At 39.8% G+C, this 21,113-nt stretch overlaps 1 protein-coding gene across 1 annotated transcript in view; it reads left to right on the forward strand.

Annotated features, from left to right (window-relative positions):
* NCKIPSD (NCK interacting protein with SH3 domain) overlaps positions 1-21,113 on the forward strand; it is a 116,116-nt gene that overhangs the window by 71,781 nt on the left and 23,222 nt on the right. Inside the window, exons 5-6 of the mRNA XM_032211309.1 lie at positions 5,975-6,573; positions 20,805-20,975. Coding sequence (XP_032067200.1) covers positions 5,975-6,573; positions 20,805-20,975 — 770 coding nt within the window. The remainder of the gene's footprint in view (positions 1-5,974; positions 6,574-20,804; positions 20,976-21,113) is intronic.

Consider the following 21,113-nt stretch of genomic DNA (forward strand, 5'->3'; position numbering starts at 1 on the left):
GAGGAAATGTCATTAAAAAACACATTTTTCCATTTCCTCTTCAAAGATAAATGATAGAAGGAACTGCTGCTGTTCCAACTTTCAATTAATGTGGCCTTCTGGCACACAGGAGAAAGCCAATAGAAAAAAAAGCCCACAGCATCAAACTATCACAGATGAGGAACTTGGTACAAATGCTTGTACGATTTCATCTGAGGTGAAACATCCATATTCTTGTATGAAATTAAAAGTGCGGGGTTAGGAACACACAACAGCTTGCAAATTTGGCCAAACCATTCTAGTCAGGTCATGGTTCAACTGGACTGAAACTCAGAATGTTTTGATTATTCTGGATTTCCATTAAGGCAGAGTCCATAACAATCTTGCAGGGACAGTGATACAAAGGGGTTAGATCTTAATGCACTCTCTCCCAGCTCCTATGCAGTCACATGCCAACCATCTTTCTTCCCCTTGCCTATCCTTTGTCACCCTGAATTCTTGCAACCACTACATTTAGTGACTGGTCAAAGTTGCAGCTTCACTGAAAAAAGCGACTTATGACTGTTTTTCACACACATGACTGTTGCAGCATCCCCTCTGTTACGTGATCAAAATTCAAACACTTGGCAACTGACTCATATCTATGACAGTTGAAGTATCCAGGGGTCATGTGATCACTTTTTGTCACCTTCTGACAGTCCATGGGGAAACCAGATTCACTTAGCAATCATGTTACTAACTTAGCTGCACTGATTCACATAACAACTATGGCGAGAAAGATCATAAAATGGGGCAAAATTCACTTACCAACAGTCTTGCTAAGCAACTGAATTTTGGGGCTCAATTGTGGTTACAAGTCAAGGACTACTTCTATACCCAACCCCCCCTACCCACCCAATCTTCTCTGGGCATTCCTTCTGCTAATCTTCCCTTATGTTTCACTCACTATCTCCAACCATGGGACATCTCTGCCAAATATAATGTACATGGTTTGGTCCATGCCTGGAAAAACCACGTCTATTTTGTTCTGGGTAGAGACCGTTCAAAATTGTCTATGTTTAACCACTGTATTTTGGGACTGAACAAAGTAGGAAGAGAATGTTACATGATACTATTTATTTCTTTAGTCCTTCCATGCAGAAAACCAGATTACAGGTAGAGATTTCTAGTGCTCCCTTTAAAATAGATGGGAAAATGAAAAGGCCGTTTTCTGAAGCTCAGAAACTGCCGTCTTTATACTTTACTTTATTCTACTCTATACTTTAAGCACCAAAAAACATGAGTGGTCTAGGTGAGCATAGGCAGTCATTTGGAACTGTTTGGTACATTTAGAGTTTTGAGGACATGTGCCTGACTCTCTTGCAAATGGCTGCTGGGGGTGGAGAATTCCTATTTAGAAAAATGTTGCCTTAGTGTAAAGGGACACTCGTAAAACATCCTTTTACCAATAGGTAAAATGCTTCCAGCCACCTCTTTCCCTGTATCTTTTCTTCCTCATAATCTATACCCAGCTAATTTTTGGGCTGGTGGTGAGGGGGTTTATTTTAGACTATAAAGATCCTGGGGTAATTTGAATAAAGATGATGCTAGGTGCTGGTATTTTGATTTGGAGAAGCCAATTTCCTATTTAATTTTTCCTTCTTATTAAAAATAAAAATTATGTGGCCAGGGAGCCCAGGAAAGGGGCAAGGAAAATCTCCAGGGATTGCTATTCATTTGTGCCCTAAAGGCCTCGTTGTATATGGCTTTGTTAAAATGCTTCCCTTCAGTCCATGAACTGGCAGAAAAGCATGCTGGTATATAAGTTATGCTGCCCTGATTTACCAAGTCCTGTTCTCTCTCAATGACACAGTTGGGAAAATAGTAGATTGCCACGTGAAACCCATTTATGACAGAATCAGTGGAACACCTCACTGTTGAGGTCCAGCCCCGACTAGAATGAATGTATGAGGGTGTTTGTTGTTTTTAAATTGTTTTCTTTTATCGTTATGTGTTTTTTTCTTATATTTTTTTGTAAAGTTTAAAGTTTAATAACATTTATATGCCGCCCAATCCCGTAGGACTCCGGGCGGCTAACAATACAAATAAATCAAAAAGAAGAGACGGAAAGAAAAGATAGATTTAAAAAACACACCATGCACTCTGTTCCAAATGGGGCTGGACCATATTTTGGGGTCAACAGCCCCAGGCCTGCCGGAACAGCCAGGTTTTAGTGGCTTTACGGAAGGCCGAGAGAGTAGGGAGGGTCCGGATAGCAATAGCAATAGCAGTAGACTTATATACCGCTTCATAGGCCTTTCAGGCCTCTCTAAGCGGTTTACAGAGAGTCAGCATATTGCCCCCAACAATCTGGGTCCTCATTTTACCCACCTCGGAAGGATGGAAGGCTGAGTCAACCCTGAGCCGGTGAGATTTGAACCGCTGACCTGCTGATCTAGCAGTAGCCTGCAGTGCTACATTTAACCACTGCGCCACCTTGGCTCTCTGCAGGTAGATCATTCCACAGGGCCGGGGCAGCTACAGAAAAAGACCTCCCCCGAGTAGTCGCCAACCGGCATTGCCAGGTCGACGGTACCCAAAGGAGGCCCAATCTGTGAGATCTTATAGGTCGTTGGGAGGTATGTGGCAGGAGGCGGTCCCATAGGTATCCAGGTCCTAAGCCATGTAGGGCTTTAAAGGTAACGACCAGCACCTTGAAGCACGTTCGGAGACCGATGGGAAGCCAGTGCAGCTCGCAGAGGATAGGTGTAACATGGGTGTACCTAGGTACACCCGATATCGCTCGTGCGGCCGCTTTCTGGACCTATTGTAGTCTCCGAACACTCTTCAGGGGCAGCCCAAGTAAAGTGCATTGCAGTAATCAAGCCTAGAGGTGACGAGAGCATGAAGTAGTCCTTCGGGATTGGGCGGCATATAAATATATTTAATAAATAAATAAATAAACACTTGCAATACACTCATTGGTGGGAGAATCATTCTCTGTTTTCAGCTTAAATTGATCTGTGAAGTTCAGGAATAGTATTGTCAGGGTTCCAAATAGCATCCAAAACTAAATCAGAGTCCAAGGCAAAGTATTGCTCAAAGTTCCAATTTATTAAGAGAGCCTTGTTGACACATCTGGGATTCATACCTGAATCTGAAGGCTTCCTGGTTTTCCCACCCAGTTGGAAGTTCAAGATCTTGCTCCCACACCCACAAGTCCATCACATGGTCCAATCTTCCATGCTGGCAGCTTCCACCCATCCAGTTCTGGTCAGGTGCACAGTGCAGAGACAAACGATGACCTTGGCTTTCTAGAAAGAATTTTGTTATGGCTACATATCATCTACCGTATTTTTCAGAGTATAAGACACACCTTTTTCCCTCAAAAAAGAGGCTGAAAATCTGGGTGCATCTTATACACTGAATACAGCATTTTTTGCCTCCCGAAACCCCGCCCTCGCCCCTATGGCTGTGCATAGCTTTTAGGAGGCTTTCAGAGAGCTCCTGGGGGCTGGGGAGGACAGAGGTGAGCCAGCCCCCAGGAGCACTCTATAAGCCTCCTAAAGGCTATTCATGCCCCCTTTTTTTACCAAAATCGGGCCCATTTTAGCAAAAGAGGGGTCATTTTGGGGAGGTTTGCAGAGTGCAAAAACTTTTTTTTTAAATTGCCTCTTCAAAACCTTGGTGCGTCTTATATTCCAGTGTGTCTTATACTCCAAAAAAATAGGGTAATTCCATACCATCTGCCTTCCCATTTTCCCACAATAGAAAATGCATAGTAGAATAATAGAAAGTGTGGCAGGCCTGAGATCCACAAGAAAATATGGCTGCAGGCCTAACAAGTACATGCTCAGAGTTCTACGCGTTTAAAAAAAAAAACACGCTGAGTGCTTCTTCAAAAGCTTGCTAAATCCGTATATATTAGATACCTGTAAGATCTGGCATGTGCTTCAGAACAAAATGGTAAGTTTGTTCTTGAACAGATTCTTCTGTAGAAGCCACATGCGCGAGGGCAGGGGAGGGCAGGTGGCAGTAGTGATCGCGCACGCATTGCATTATGGGTGTGGGAACACCCATGCGCTGTTGCACATGTGCACAATATTTTTGGCACAAGATGACAAAAAGATTAGCCACTACTGCCATAGAGTATAGTCAGTGCCTACATCTGGAGAGCAGGGGATATTCCTGCATCTGCCAAAAGTAGATAATAGAAACTGAACAGATCTTGTCCACATCATCCACCTTATGGACAAGCTGTCCTGCACCATGTTCACAATAAAAACTGAATTGTGGGAAGATGGAAAACACTAATATTGGATCAGCTAAATATAAGCAGCCTTTAGTTTAGGATGAGATTCAGACAATGTGTTCAGGATATGTCATATAAACAGCTATTGTACAGGGGCACATTTTGCAGGCAGGAGAACATGAGGATGAGTCCAAAGTTAATCAAGTGTTAGAATCAGTATTGTTGGCATTTGAATGGAGAGGGGTGTTTTTCTTTTCTTCTGCAGATAAACAAACTATCTTTTTTGCTGCCTCAAATTATCTCCCTTGTCGTAACTATGAAAGACGGGCTGAGAGGAACTGAGTATTTGGTGGGATGGGAAGATAAGGAATAAAACACAGGAAACACAGACGGAATCTTAAATAAGGCAGTTCAGCATTTAGATTGTTTTCACAAATAAGTATTGCTTACTTAGAGTTTGGCAAGTATGGCAATTTATTGTTACAAAATAAAATAAGATAGTTATGTTCTTCAGGTTGGCTGAGAGAAATAGATTGTGCAAGTCTGATTCATTAACTTTTGATTTATTAGGCACACTGTCCATGCACTGGAAAAGTCCTCACTAATTAATCTCATTCCTTAACAATGCTGGCCATGTAAATGTAAACATTTAGAGCTCAAGGAAAGAGAAGAATGGATTTGGTGTAGAATTGACAGTTGTGGCTCGGTAATAATGGAGAAGGATCTGGGAAGCCTGGAAAATGTCATTTCCTCCTGTTTAATGGTGAGCAGAAATGACCTTAGGAGAATATTGGCTCCTCTTACAAAGAGACACAGCCAAGGGAAGGTCACACTTGCAGGATTCTGTTAATGTAACTTTATGATAAAGTAAAGTTAGCTTGTCCAGCTGTGTTTCCTGTCTGGTCTACCTCAAAAGACTGACAGCCAGATCTTTATGAAGCTCTTCCCAAATGTATTCTGTGGTTAGCCTTTGCAGCAATCATTGCTGTAGCCAAAGTTCACGTTTCTGCAGAACTTGTTGAAAGTGCATTGGTTGGCTAACTGGTCTATGCAATTAAAACAATGCAACAAGTCAGCATGAGTTTATGTTTCTGTTACATTCACAAGACATCTCATCTGTACTTGATCCCCTAGTGCTGAAGAATTTGGAGTTACAAATATAACAAATACAAATACAAATATTTCTCTCTCCTGGGAGTAAATGGGTCATCAGCATCTGAGCCATAGCTACCAAGGAAAATGTGGATTTCAAGGCTTAAGGTCATGTGAGTGAGGAAGAGGAGCCAATTGTTTTCAGCCAGAAGTGAACCTCTGCTTTTAGGCAAGCTGTGTACTATTTTCTTCTGTGCTCCATGAAAGCAGTTGCATAAAGAATCAAGTTATTTTCTTTAGCAATATGCTTCTTTTCTCTCTTTATATGTCAAATAAATGATGCATTATTCAAAAACAACATCTGCATGCATAGAATGAAAAGTATCATCTAAAAATCTCCACTCCTGCATGGATACTTTCCTATAAAAACACGAAAACACCTTTTGGTAGAATTGACGTCTCCCTTACTACAAAAAGATTGGCGATCAGGAATACTCAAGAGACAGTAAATACAATTTTGCTTTGAGATAAATGAACCAAGAAAAGTATTTTAACTGCTCTGAAAGCTTCCACAATAAGATTCTTAATGAACACTTCTCTTGCAGTTTTTTTTTTTGCCACTCTCTTTTTCTTTGTTTTTGTTGCTAAGATATGTCAATTGTTTCCTTTCAGATGCAGTTGGAATCATTTCTGGGTCAGTTTCTAGCGCCTCTACTGAAAGCACAACTTCACTGGATACCTTGTACACGGGTTCAACAGAGTCAGGTCTCCCTACTGCTACACCCAGCCCCAACAACACTCCTCCCCCTGTTCCTAGCAGAGGGGCCCTCACCATGGCATCCTCTAGCTTAGATATTAGTCCTGTAATGCAAAGAAAGCATGGGAGTGCCAGCAAATCCCCCCAAACCAAAAGGGCTGCTCCACAACCTCCTGCCCAAATGGAGGTTCCTGATGCAGGTGGTGAAAAGACCTTAGAAGCAAAGAAGACCACACCAGCCACATCTACAGGGATGGAAAACTTTGATTCTCTTTGCCTAGAAGATGACAAGGCAGCCGATACAGAGGAGGTGGAGCAAGAATCATCTGGTCTAGTAACCACCGTGCCAAAGACGATAGGGGCTGAGTTGATTGAGTTGGTCCGCAGGAACACAAATCTCAGCTATGAGCTCTCCAGAGTTGCCATAGGGGTAGTAATTGGGCATATTCAGACTTCTGTTCCAGCCCTCAATAGCATCATGGAGCAGATTCTCATCTCACTGGTGGAAAGCAAGGTAGGGGAGATGTTTCTTTTCGCCTCCATAAAATATATATTAAGGCAGCATTCCCCAACCTTTCCAGGGGGATAGAGGGGATGGTCCCAAGTGAGCGGCAGGTAAGTATGCACACATGCCCATACATACACACACACACACACCACTCATACAAATGGAGCTGCGCATGTCCGTGTGCTCGCCCGCCGCTTCCATGGCCCAATTAAAATTTTGAATTGTAAGCCAAGTCCTAAACTGAGATGGGGGGGCTGTAGAAATTGAATGAATGTATAAATAAATAAATAAAGCAGCCCCAACTTGGATGGTTTAGGAATTGCTCTGCAACTTGGAAAGAGATACAAATGTGTTGCTTAGGGGGGGGAAGCCTGGAAAATATGATATTGTAGACCTCGAAAATATGGCTCCTGATATGTAGTTTTCTGCTTTTTTTGAATGCTCACTATTCTAAAGAAAGAAAAGTGGCATTTTTCCTAGCATAAGGAATATTTGGGTGACCTTAATATGTAAATCCATATTATACTCTGGAGAAAGTTTCTGTTTTGTTTTGCTTTCCTCAGCTGATATGAAATGAGCTGAAAAAGATTGTTACTAAGTGGTTTGGGGAAGAGAAAAGGTACTCTGGTTTTTGTTTTGTAGGAAGAGGAACAAGGAAGTGATAATAAAAGAAGACCTTCAGTGCTTAAGGGGATTATGGAGACTGTTAATTTACTATATAAGACATTATATAGTGCCTATAATCTCTGTGAAGCTTTATATGTCAAGGCTGTATCAAAAATGGAGACACTCCTTTCTTTAGCCAACACTCTGCCTCACATCTGACCAACTCAATAGAAATGACAGGGCCTTTACACCTTTAGTTGTTATGGTTTTCATTTATGTTCGAATAAAAATGTTGCTCTACTTTACATTGAATTCAGGCTCAATCCTGGATTATGTACATGGTTTGCAATAGTGGCAAATATGGTTTTGTATATGGTGCTGTTCTAAGTTGCCTGTAGTTACCATACTATATCTTTCATAATTGCATCATTGATCAGGGCTTAGCTGTGTTGTATGATCACAAAGGCTTCAGTGGTGCCAGTTCATAGTCAGGAAGATCCTCTGATTTTTAAATAGCAAATAGAAAACAAGATTTGAATGAAGCAAACTTTTGAGATTGGCCAGAGGATTTTTTTAAATTTTTTTTACAAATTCATGCAATCTGTGGATAGTCATCCTGGAATACTTTTCCCTTACAGGTAAGTTAAATCTGCCCCTGGGCGGAATGGAAGCCAAAATGTATCTATTTTTCCCCCCCAAGTGAAATAAGAGATCATCATTGATTAAAGCTTTTCTCTGCTCTGAACTAAATCTCTCACCTTATGTTGGAGAATCATATTATATTCTTTAATTACTTGTATCCCTTTATTCTGTCCTCCTACTTTAAATTAAAAGTCAAAGCACTACTTTACTAAATCAATTTTAAAATCCATTACTACAGACTTATTCCCAGTGTGCTCTTTTGAAGGATGAATTGCTCGAGATTTGCCTGGTGGTTCTGTGCATGCATTAGAAAGATAAAAGGGGACAAAATACATTCCAATCTCTAATGCTGTGTGTAGCCTGCTAGGATACCCGAGCATACATTCTGTAGTGAAATTATTACTTCTACTTCTCTGATTTACATACATTACCTTAAATGCAGCAGGGATGGAGATGAGCTAGCCCAGATAGTTCGAGATCATTCTTAATGTTTGGCAAGAATATAGGGTCAAAATTCCAGCTTTCCCCAGTGTTTTGGGCTTCTATTTATCGCCTTCATTGATTTTTACAGTAACGTTTTAGTTCAAGTGGCTGATGTAAGGCAAATAGCATTCCACATTATGACCAGGGGCTAAAAGCCTAGTAACACAGGGAATAAATTATTGGGGTCGTAAAGCCATGGAACAGGTGTCGTTGTGTGCCTGTCCTCCTGCTGCCACACATTTCATATTACCATAGAAATATGGCAGATAAGTAAGCAGGCATCTCTCATCAACCAATAGCTAAACATACACTATATTGCCAAAAGTATTCGCTCACCTGCCTTTACTCGCATATGAACTTATATTGGCTCCCAATAGATGTTCAGGTGCAATTCAAGTTTCCTGGTTATTGCCTTTAAAGCTTTAGATACCATAGAACCCAGCTACTTGCAGGGCTACCTGCTCCTCTCAACCTCTGTCTGCCCCATGCATTCCCATATGGACATGCTGCATGTTCCAGATCTCTGCTAACTGATGTCTAATGGATGCTGTTCCAAATTCTCTACCCAATACTCATATTAATACAGAACAGATAAATGAAAATAGGTCTAATCCAGACTAACTATAATTAGCACAAAGAATAATGAAAAAAGTCATTAATGTGGAGAAGTCACGTTATAACTGATATGCATCTGTAGGATAATAAAAATGAATGAAGCATGGAGTAGACTAAGGAAATATCTAGCCACATTATGGGCACTAATGCAGTGTCAGTAACTCAACAATGAAGCCAAAGGGGGAAAAATACTAACAGTCAGGAAGACATAATCACAGGTTAAATACTGTAAGTTCATATGCGAGTAAAGGCAGGTGAGCAAATACTTTTGGCAATATAGTGTACCAAGGGTGCATCCATCCCTCATTTAAATTATTCCTTTTACAGCTGCATGCAATGCTTAGCATTGGTGTGTACTGTATCTAATACATATTTGGAAGTAAGATGGAAATGTATATACAGAAACTAGTATTTGTTGAATGTTTGAATGGAGTTTGAAATGTTCACCTCTCTAATTTCATGTTAATCCTTTTGCTTCCTCTTTCCTAAGTTTGGTCATTTGTTCCTCTGTATAATTCCAACAGTCCCTTTGCTTGCAGTTTCTGTTGCCTTCTTCATCTCAGAAAAGTTGGTTGCTATCCAGACTGGCATGGAAGGCAAAGCCAAGATTTGACTTAAGCCCAGTAGACTTTGCTTTCCTTTAACACTTGGAATTTACTTGCTATGATCTCAGCAGGGGAATAAATTATGCAGCAGTTGCATCAAAACTCTCCTTTGAGAAAGTCTTTAATGTTCTATTTCTATGCAATATTTAGATTTATGAGTTTGGTGTGGAGCTGAATGGAAAGTCATAATAATACAGTGTAGGCAGGCTTTCCTTATTATAGGTCATGCACTACAGGGCGGGGCATAACCTTTTCCTAGGGGGTCACAGCAACACTTGTAATAACAACACAAATAATTCATACACCATTCGAAAGCCCATCAAAAACTGAGTTTATTGACACGATTTAATAGTCAGTATGACCACCATTAGCCCTTCGAACAGCATTCAAACGAGGTGGATAAGAACACAACAAATCTTCAAACAGTTCCGTTCGATTTTCCAGATTTTTCAACACAGTTTCCAAATTCATTCTCAAAGTTTCAACCGAATATCGATTTTGACCTTGCTCCTGAATCATCAGAGCTTCCACTTCATCCTTAATTATGGCCCCAATGTTCTCTGCCGGATTGAGATCTGGCGAATTTCCCAACCAGACGTCATTGCCCCAAAATTCGACATTGTTTTCCTTTAACAATTGCTGAGTCGCATTTGCACGCATGCAAGGAGCTTTGTCATGAAGAAAGACAGCCTCACCAACCACCAAGACATTGTCTGGATCACTGAGAAATGGAATGACATTCTCCAATAAAATTTTCTCATGGAAATAACTGCCATCCCAGGATTCCCCTTTATCCTTCAAAACCCAATGCAGTTTCTTGGCTGTGAAAATGACGAAAATCCCGATGCAAGTCGGATTGCGAACGATTTGTCGATATCGTTCATGTTTGGCGATGTCGTCGACGTCTTTAGCCCAAATTCGATCGTTCTGGAAATTCGGTTTTCGAATGGCATAAACGAAGAATTCGTCAGATGGCGCCAAATGAAGAAAATCTTCCTTGGTCCATTCAGACAACCAATTGCACAACCAAAGCCGATCTTGAACGTGTGTTTGAGTTTTCAATGGTTTGCAAATGACGTGAAATGGCTTCAAACCTTCTCGTTCTCGATATCGGCCGATTGTCCTTTGATCAACTCGTTTTCCACGAATTTGAAGGATTTCTTGGGCCACTTTTCGGTTTCCTTTTCGTTGTTTGCGACTGCCAGTTGCAATGATGGCTTTGCTTTCTTGGGACAGTTGCAGAGGACGCCCTTCTCCAAATTTTGTGAAACATTCTTGGGCTGTTTTGTTCCAATTATCAGTAACCCAATCCGGATGACGTTTCAATTTGTTTGCAATCCATTTTCGATTGATAAACGTCGCTCCAGCATCGCGAGCCTCTCGAAAGGCAATGCATTTTATTCTGTCAATGATCCTTTGTTCTTCCGAATCGAATTTTCCAGCCATTCTTAAAGCAAATTTAACATTTAATAGCTCATTCAATTCAGTTTTTTATGGGCTTTAAAATGAGGTGTCGCGGAAGTTGTAAACTGCTGTCGATCTTGCTGTGACCCCCTAGGAAAAGGTTATGCCCCGTCCTGTATTCTGTGCACATGAAATATTCCTGCTAGAATGCTTTTGAGCATCACTGCCTGTTTGGAAGGAAAACAAACAGACCTGGAACTGAACAAGTAACATGTTAAGAGGTACCTGTTACAGGTTGCCACTCTAAACAAGGATAGTTGTCAGGGCTGCTACATTTGAAACAGAAGCTATAAACATTTGGGCTTAGTAATCATTAATACCCAATTGAACTTCTCTTACCTGCAGATACTTTGTCGTTCAAGGAAGTGGAGGTGGGGAGAGAACTGTATGTATTTGTAAGTCATAGATATAGGATTGCAATGAACCAAGAGTGATTATTGCCCAATAAATCTGAGGAAAAGTTTGATTGCTAGCCCCAAAGATGGTAGAAAGGCTTGAAAATCAAGAAAGCATAGTAAGGTAGCAGGGAAGGAGGGTCACATTCTTTCACATTTTGCTGCTTTCTGTAAGCATTTCAGTGGTGGGATTCAAAAAATTATATTACCGGTTCTGTGGGTGTGGCTTGGTTGGCGTGGTGTGGCACAGTGGGCGTGGCATGGACGTGGCGTGGGGTGGGAAGAATACTGTAAAATTTCCAATCCCACCCCACTCCAGAGGAAGGTTACTACAAAATCCCCATTTCCTCTTGATCAGCTGGGACTTGGGAGGCAGGGAATAGATGGGGACGGGATCAGTCAGAGGTGGTATTTACTGGTTCTCCGAACTACTCAAAACTATCGGTTCTCCAGAACTGGTCAGAACCTGCTGAATACCACCTCTGAAGCATTTGCAACATTGTTCTGCTACTCAATAATAGTTGTAATTCCAGAGGTAGATGAGAAAGATCCTGTAATTACTCCGTCCTGTTTGCATAAAATTTTCAAAGAAATGACCTTAGAGAGAAGCTCAGTAAATTAAGTCTCTGTCTATCTGTTTTGGCACTGTTAAACTGTGCTACAGGCTTGAGGTTGGAATGAAATAAAGACACTTTTTCTTACTTTAATCATACACATTGGTAATGTGGTGTCAGCAGAGAGGGAGAAAGAAGTAAATTATATGGTGCCCATTCTTAATTCCTCTTGTTGGAAGTGACTCCAGTTGTTGTATGTACCTTCCTAAATAGTTGTAAATGGATGCTCGTATTTAAAATAGTCCTTAGCCTTCTGGAATGATGTGGAAGAAGATCGAGAAAAACATGTAGAAAAACTTCTGCAGGAATACAGCCAACTTGGCACAATGGAAGAAGCATTCCATCTGTTAGTACTGAAAATGAAAAGAGAGAACGTTCCCTAAATAATCATATTTTCAGGGGGAGTAAATAAGATGGATTGTTTCCAGTGTATTGTTTTCCCCTCCAAATGAAAAATGTCATACCCAAAATTGCTGAAGACAGATCTTGGTTTTACCTGTTATTATGGTTTGTCAGCCAGATGTTCACACTGGATTTGGCATTTTTGTCCACCTATTGACTCCTTTCCAAGCACCTGGGATAAGCAGATGTGAATGTTTGATGGTGTTAGAGGTATTGTCACAGAATGCAAAATGTTTCTAGTAAAGCTACCGTTTGTAATTGATTGGTGGTGAATTTGTCAATGCCAATGGTGTTCAAGTTGTTTTGGGATTGCACCCAAGGCAATCTGCCTATTACTATTGGTACTACCTTTGCTTTCTTTTCCCACAGTTCTATTTCTATTTGCAGGTTGCTTTATTTTGTTACCTTCTCCAGTCTTCTATCCAGACTTTTTTGTTATTCTTATAGACAGTTATTAAGTCTTGTGTGGCAGGGGTGTGTCTGTTTGAAGTCTAAAGTCACAGAGCAATTTAGCTTTTCCTTTTCTATTGTGTGGTCCCACCAGTTCTTGCAAATGGTGTTTCTTGCAGATCTTCCAATGCACCATTGTTCCTACTTTATCCTGCCCTTATTTGTAGTGCAATCTTGGTATAGGCAGCACTTGCCATCTGTTGCTGACTTCTCAATTCTGGCTTTGTGTGCATTTGTTCTTATGACTTGGTCTTGTGCAGCCCTTCTGTCTCTTTTCAACTTTCCTGCTATTAGCCATTACGGGGTCTTGTTATCATTTGCTTCTCCTGCTATTTTTCTAATGTATTGGCTTTATAATGCTTTTTCTTCCCATGTTTCCTTTCTATTCTTCATTTGGTCTTTATTGTAGGCCAGTATTGGTCTCTCCAATACTCAGGAGGCTTTCCTGGTATACTAGTTTCAGTACATCTTCTTCATTATCCTCCTTCAGATATTTTTCCAATGCTCTTTTTTCTTCTTCAACCATCTGATATACTTGCAACATTCCACGTGCACCCATGTTTCTTGGTAAGTAGAGTCTGTCAACCTTGCTGTGTGGATGAAGGGCATGATTCATTGTCATTATTTCTGTGTTCTACCTATCCCTGTCTTTTAGTTCAGCTTGAATCCAGCACACTATTCCAGCTGTGTATTGAATGACTGGAATATGCCCATTAGATTCCATATCTACTGACTCCTGTTATTTCTAGGCATGTGATTATCCAATCATATGGCAGAGAGTCAAATGCCTTCTTATAATCAATCTATGCTACATTCAAGTAGTAGTAGTAGTAGTAATAGTAGTAGTTATTAAAATATTTTCTCTAGGTAACTCATTATTACAAAAAAAAAACCAAAACAGATCTTTCAAATGTTGTAAAGTCTATTTTAGTTTGCTTGGTTGTTTGCTTGTATCCCAACTTTATTATTTTTACAATTAACTCAAGGCAACAAACATATCCAGCACACCTCCCTCCTTTTTTCTCCATAACAACAATCCTTTGAGGTGGATTGGGCTGAGAGAGAGTGACAGGCCCAAAGCCATCTAGCTGGCTTTCATAGGTAAGGTGGGACTTGAATTTATACCTCCTCCTTTCTAAAATTACAAAGCAATGAACCTTATTTATAATGTTATTCCAGATTTTATTTTATTAATTAATTATAAATGCAGTTATTACATTCAACTTCATCTTTAATTCCCTCTAAATAATCATCATCAGAACCATACTCTAACTAATTTTGATGCTGAATGTTTGATGACCACTTAAGGTTCATACATATTAAAAAAAGATTTAAGGTTGATTTTAAAAGCACAACATGTTTCTTTTAAAATATCCTAGTTTTCCTACTTTTTAAGTATTGCTGCTGGCAGACAGTTTTCAAATATTGTTTCTTACATTCCTAGAATTACTTGCAGGGATGTGTAAGATTGTACTTTCTGCCATACTCCTGGAGAATATTGGCTTTTATAATCTCTTGGGCTTCATATAGAGAGGAAGCATTTTCAGTGCATCTTTAAACCATATGTTTTTCCTGTTCTGACATATCTATTCTGTTCCCCAGGAATTCCAGCAATGTAGAAGTGGCAGAGAAAGAAACTATAATTTTCCTCCTAGAAATTTCATCAAAGGAAGCTAACTGATAGTGAGAAATTAAAACATCCCAATTACATAATCTACTTTGTGAGTCCACAACTGACTCTTTCATTTTTATGATTAGGGTTTAAAAGTGGTAGATATTTGCTTAATTTAAAGTTGGAGGAATATCTGCAAACACAACACAAGGTTCTTATATTAAATACCACAGGATGTCTTGAAAAGCTAAAAAGTATGTGAAGAATTATAGTCATGCCCCATTTGGGGGAAGTCCGGGGGCTGAAGCTCGGAAGTATTGTTTCTCTGTAGTCAGGCAGACTCTCTGCAATTGCCCCTTTTGGGAAACGCTTTGGGCTTCAATTTTAGTCTCCTTACAGAAGGAGATGAAAATGGAGCTTTTCTGGAGGACATTTGGGATCTGATACTAAATGCTGTGGATAGATTTTATGTTTGATTGGAAGTTTCTGTACTTTTGACCCAATGCCTGAGGGAAGAGCCCTTCAGATCTTGTGGAAAGGTATTAATATATAAAGCTAAAAGTGAAAGAATCTCTCTGATAATATATAAAATTCTTCTATTAAGAGAACTCCTGAAAATCATTTTTTTAAAAAACCAAAACAACTCTGGGATGATGTTTTGGAATTGAATCAAATGTATTTCATATGGCACAAAATTATTTTGAAAACTTGTCACAGCAAATCATCAGAAATTGGCCATGAAGATAATCCTTCCCTTACATGAAATCAAAACTTTTTGTGATAGTATTAGTGAGGTTATAAGCAAATTGGCACATTATTATTATTTGGTGGCAGTGCCCAAATAATCATTCTTTTTGGAACAAACATCTGAGAAGCAGACTCATCTAGCAGTCCTTCACAATGAATCCTGCAGTTAGCTTATCATTCATTTTTCCTAATGCATATAAATTGATGGAGCTGGAGAAATAAATTCAATTCCTGCAGCAAATATGTCAGTGATCGACTGTTATTTAAAAGTATGGTAAATTGCTTTGGCTGAAAAATTGCTACATGGCAGTTTGTAAAACTAACATCTGGCCATCATTCCTTAGCTATGTGTAAGTGTTTTATATAGATGAATGTATAAATAAAACATCATTCTAGCATAAAAAGTGAATATGGATACTTTAAATGCTATTAGATTGAATCTTCATGTTGTAAAATTCTATTTGGGTCTCTTCAGCAAGCCATGTGAAGGTTGATTATAAAAATCAAGGTTTTGACAAAGTCGAAGTATTTGGCATATGTTTTTATTTATAAATCAGGCTTAATTTAATACTTGGAATAATAGTAAATGGGGAAGAGGATGTTAAAGGAAATAATCCAATATGATTATTAAGACTGAAAGCAGCGGGGGTTTTTCCTAGTAAATCAAAAGTAGGCTGATTTCAAGGTTGCAGAATATCTTATGTTTTGGAATCCATTATTCAAAGTATAGTGCAACAATTGGCAAAAAAAGTCTGATTTTTAGAAAAGAATTATTAGGCCAGCAATTATTTGAGGATTGGAATTAAATGGAACTAACTGCCCTTCTGTGCAAAAACATCCCTAAATTGGTTATATTGAATACCAAGGTTTGTTTTTTTTTTCATTTCAGCAATATAATGTAGGATAATGGACTGGCTTCTTCCATTGCTGCTATCAGTATACTGTAATGTTAACAGATTAACATTAACATTAGTTTAAAAACTAACTAGGCTTGGACTTAATAGGATGGCAGAACTAACAGCATTCACAGAACAACAGCAAATCCCAGATTTGTGTGCTAGATTGGGAAACACCTCCATGTTATTTTCAAGAAAGTTACCAGGATATGTCCATGAAATCACCAGAAGTCAAACTCACCTTTATTATTCTGATTCTCAAAAAAAAAGAGGCAAAAAGGCTAGCAGGATTAATTACAAGTCAGTCAGAGATACACCTTCTACCCATCATAAACAGAGCCATTAAGAACCATAACCTATGACTTGTTCCTTATTAGAGTAAGGATTTAGTCTTCAGGTGATGGTTTCCAAGACATTTATGGAAAACAGCAAGAATGTCTTGCTCTTTCTGCTAAAAGATCATATTTTTATTAGGATGGGGTTAAAATGCATAGGAGACAGCTGTTTATCTGTTTTTATCACAGATTTCTATCAGGAACTCAAGGTGGCATACATAGCACTTCCTCCCCCCCAAAAACATGAGGCATTATTTGTAATCAAGAAGCAAAACTACTAACTTCTTTTAAGTAATGCCAGCCCTGATCCAGTTCAGCATCTGAAGTATAATGTCTCTTTTCTAACAAATGGAGAAGGTAGGAAGAAATATAGAGATAACAGTGTCTTGTTTACTTTGCATATTAAAATGACTAGAGTGATGGGAGGAAAGGGTTATTATTATCTGTAAACCTATTTAAAAAACCCAGCATAATGTTTGCACCTTTATCAGGTTAGATTTTTAGGCACAATGTTATCACATTGTGCAAACTGAGAAAAATCAGTCTGGTGTTTCAAGCTTTATGGGAAAACAAGAAATATCCAAACTTGGGAAAAAGAGATTCCAGGATGATCTAATCACAAGAATTTAATAATGGGTTCACAATTCTTCTGTAATTGTTAATTCATTCGATTAGTCGTGTTATAAATATAGCTGTAGGTGCAAAAGCCTATCAGTTTTAAGGTTTTTGAATTGCTATCTTTCTTACCGGAATTACTGTGCAAAAAGGTATTTTATGCTGATATTTTCACTGTACAGATCTTCAAGGAAAGTGCTTTTGTATGTAATAACTCAGGGGTATCAAATCTGATTTCATTGAGGGCTGCACCAGAATTGTGTTTGACCTTGGGGGGCTTGGGAGGCTGGGGTGAGTGTGACCAGGGTAGGCATGGCCAGCTTGACCTCACTCGTGTTGGGGGCGCCTGTGGTGGCCTGAGCACTCTGCCAGTGAAAATGGATCTTGGGTGGGTTGCAGGTGGTCCTCACAAGCTCCGTTTTTGCTGACAGAGGCACCGCGGGCTGGTCCTTCGCTGTTTCCAGGGCGGCGGGCCAGATCTATGCACCCTGCAGGCAAGATCCGGTCCCCGGGCCTTGAATTTGACACTCCTGTAATTATTCAACTAATTGTTAAACCTATTTGCTTTCTGTTTCCAGGAATCTGAGTAGAATAGGCACTTTTGTTTTCAGGACACTATGATATTTCTTGTTGTATTCTGTAAGTGTTATTAACCTCATTCAGCCTCCAGTGATAACTGTGAGCGATGAGAAAAAAGATCAACTACTTTGATTGTTATATTGTGCAGAAAGGCAAGGTCCATACGGTGGTAATAGTAGTCATCATTATCATACAGTAATCCAAGTGGATTTGGTGCAGCTTTTTGCAGCTCAAGATGCAATTCTGATCTCCTGTTCTAAATTAGCATATTTGCAGATTTTTTTTAAAAGAAAGTATTTGAAATCTTTGTAAACCCTCCAAAAATAGCAGGAAAAAGACGGTTGGATATGTTTGCCACCTATTTTTAAAAATAATAAAGGTGGGATGCAAATAAGTAAAAAAATATGAAAGGGGTGGCTAGAAGGGAGAGAAGGGGGATGTTTTAAAGCAGGTATTGTATTTTATTTTACTATTTTTTTCATTTGAGTTGGTTCTGCCTGAAATATCATCTCAACTAGGTAATTCAAGAAAAGATTTAATTGATCATTAAGTATTCTCAGAAGGCAAATGCAAAGTATTTTTGCAAGGTGATTGGAATGCAAAACATTATCCCTCTGCACCTCCAAATATTAAACTTATTAAAAACCAAACATAAGGAGAGAAAGATAATAGCTGCTGTGTGAAGTATAATGCCAAATCACAATATAAGGTTATTGCTTCTCTAATACAGTAATAACTTTCATATGAAGAAACTCCAAAACAGAATGCTGATTACAGGAGATAATATTTGTTCATGTAGGAGAAAGATTGGCAGAACCTGAGGGTGGAGTGAAAAGAGGGATCCGCCTAGAATTTTTGCATGGCCACAAATGAATTAAGTGCAAAACCTCTTGAGTGGCATTGTCCGTTATCTACAGTAACTCTAACCAAATGTTTATCATTAGATGAGACTTTAGCAATAAATCAGTTTAATTGAAACTTCATGTATGGACTTGATCTTTCGCACCAGACAATTTAACAACCACAATTGTGACTGACAACTTAGTTGTTAAGGGAAGCAGTCACTAAGTGAATCTGTGATTGGGTTTATAATCTTGCTTATAGGTTTCCTTTGTTTTACAAACCTGTGAAGGTCTCGAATTGGTCATAAAGTTACTTTTTCGTTATTGTCATAACTGTGCCCAGCTCCACCGCACATGTGTGTGCGCACCTCCTGCCTGCCAGCTGATTTTTGGGTTTCTGCTGTGCATGCCGGAGATGCGCGTGCATGCGAGGAAGTGGGGAGCACGCCTCGCCTGCACCCCATTTTTGCTTTCAGGATGCCTCAGGGAGGCCAGCTAGGCCCAAAACGGGTTGCGGGGGGGTGTCACACGTATTCACAGGGGGAGCACAGGGGAGGTGTGCGCATGCATGGGGGGGCAGGGTGCATCGTGTGGGGGGGGGGAACGCCTGCAATTTTGGCACGCAAGGACAAAATGATTAGCGATTACTGTGTTAGGTTCTTTTCTAGAAGCCTGCTTCTGCCTTTTTCTATCAGAGGTAATATGTAAGACAAAAGCTTCTCAGTGGCGCAATTGATGCTACCAAATGTGCTCTGTGGTGAAGAATTGTCTTTTTTTCTTCTCTGGCTCTAGTTCAGAAGGAATTTGTGATCTCTTTAATTCATAATTGTATAATTATTATTGCTTTGCTGAATTTCTAGGGAATAATAAATCAGATAATTCTGATTAGCTTTAAAAAATATCTTCCTTTGTTTAAGGAACTAGCAAACTTCTATTGGAAGATACATTAAGCTCTCCTGCAGATTAAGACCTTAAGAAAAAAAGAAGTGCCTTGCTACATTGGGCCCCTGGCCCTTCAGGTCCAGCAGTCTATTCTCACAATCCTTATAGATTGTCCTATAGCCTAACAAACATAGATACTGTATTTTTCGGAGTATAAGACGCACCTTTTTCCCTCAAAAAAGAGGCTGAAAATCTGGGTGTGTCTTATACACTGAATATAGTATTTTTTGCCTCCCAAACCCTGCCCCCTTCACCACAATGGCCATGCATAGCCTTTAGGAGGCTTTCAGAGTGCTCATAGGGGCTGGGGAGGGCAAAAAATGGGCTGATTGTTGCTCAATTTTGCCCCCTTCAAGCCCCAGGACCACTCTATAAGCTTCCTAAAGGCTATACATGTCCTTTTTTGACAAAAAAGAGCCTGTTTTTGTGAAAAATGTACCAGTTTTTGCTAGTTTTTGCCCCCCCCCCCCAGGAACACTCCACAAGCCTCCTAAAGGCTATCATGCCCCCTTTTTTGTGGGGGGGGAACTTGGACCCATTTTTGTGAAAAACAGGCCGTTTTGGGAGGCCTGCAGAGTGCAAAAACTTTTTTTTAATTTGCCTCTTCAAAATCTTAGTGCGTCTTATATTCCAAAAATATGGTAATTGTTTTAGAAGCTTGTGAACAGGAAGGCTGGGGAAATAATGCACCAATACAAGCATGGGGAGGCTGGGAAAGAGAATTGGGCTGGGAAAAGAGGGCATGGTGTTGCCAAGAAGAGAAGGTTCAGGGTGCGTGCATATGATCACACAGAGGCCCCAGGGAAGGAAGATGCTGTTGGCTGAGAGTGAGCAAAGTGGGGAAGAGGGGAGGTGCTGTAAAGGCCAGAACTTCAGGGACCAAGTCGTAAGTCCATTCAATACCATTATAACTTTAAATAGTCACTGAACAAATGGTCATAATTGGAAGACTACCTGTATTGCAAGGATAGAAATTCATAAACTCTTGTTTCTCCTAGCAACCATAGCAATGGGCCATACTTCAGAGAGGCAAATTTAGGGTTTCTATATAAAGTTATTGACGTAAGTATTTTAGAAAACCTGTAAGTCCAGAAATCTACATGTTGTTCGAAAGAAATTTGCTTCCATAAAGAAAAAAAATGATGCACCTTATTGCTAGACAGGGGTCTCAAACTCACGTTGTCACAGCAGCATCATGTGACATATCGGGACTTCCCCCCCCTAAACTGGGCGTGGCCAGCACATGACGCATCCGGCCCGCGGACCAGGAATTTGACAGCCCTGGTATAAAACATATGTCAGACATTAACAACTATTTGAAAAGTATTTGAAAACTGCAGCATCTGCAGTAGTACTTCCTGTTAAGATGGTGCATTATTTCTTTTTCTTGCAGGATCTCTGTTCAGGTTTGCCTTCTGGCCAGATTTGTCATGATGAAGAGAGACTGAAGGTGATATTTACAGATCTGGCTCGGCACAAAGATGATGCCCAACAGCGCAGTTGGGCCCTCTATGAAGATGAAAATGTCATTTGCTGTTATTTGGAAGAATTGCTTCAGATTCTGGTAATTCGTTGCTTTGGCAGAGACAGGCTTTTTATAAAGTTTATTTGCTCAGCACTTTGATTATTACAAATGGAAAGTGAGTGATAAGATCGCTTAATGCCTGGATGGGCAATTCACAGAATAGAGGCCCCTGGAATC

Source organism: Thamnophis elegans, chromosome 2 (genome assembly GCF_009769535.1).
Source record: "Thamnophis elegans isolate rThaEle1 chromosome 2, rThaEle1.pri, whole genome shotgun sequence".
In the NCBI taxonomy this organism is placed as follows: Eukaryota; Metazoa; Chordata; class Lepidosauria; order Squamata; family Colubridae; genus Thamnophis; species Thamnophis elegans.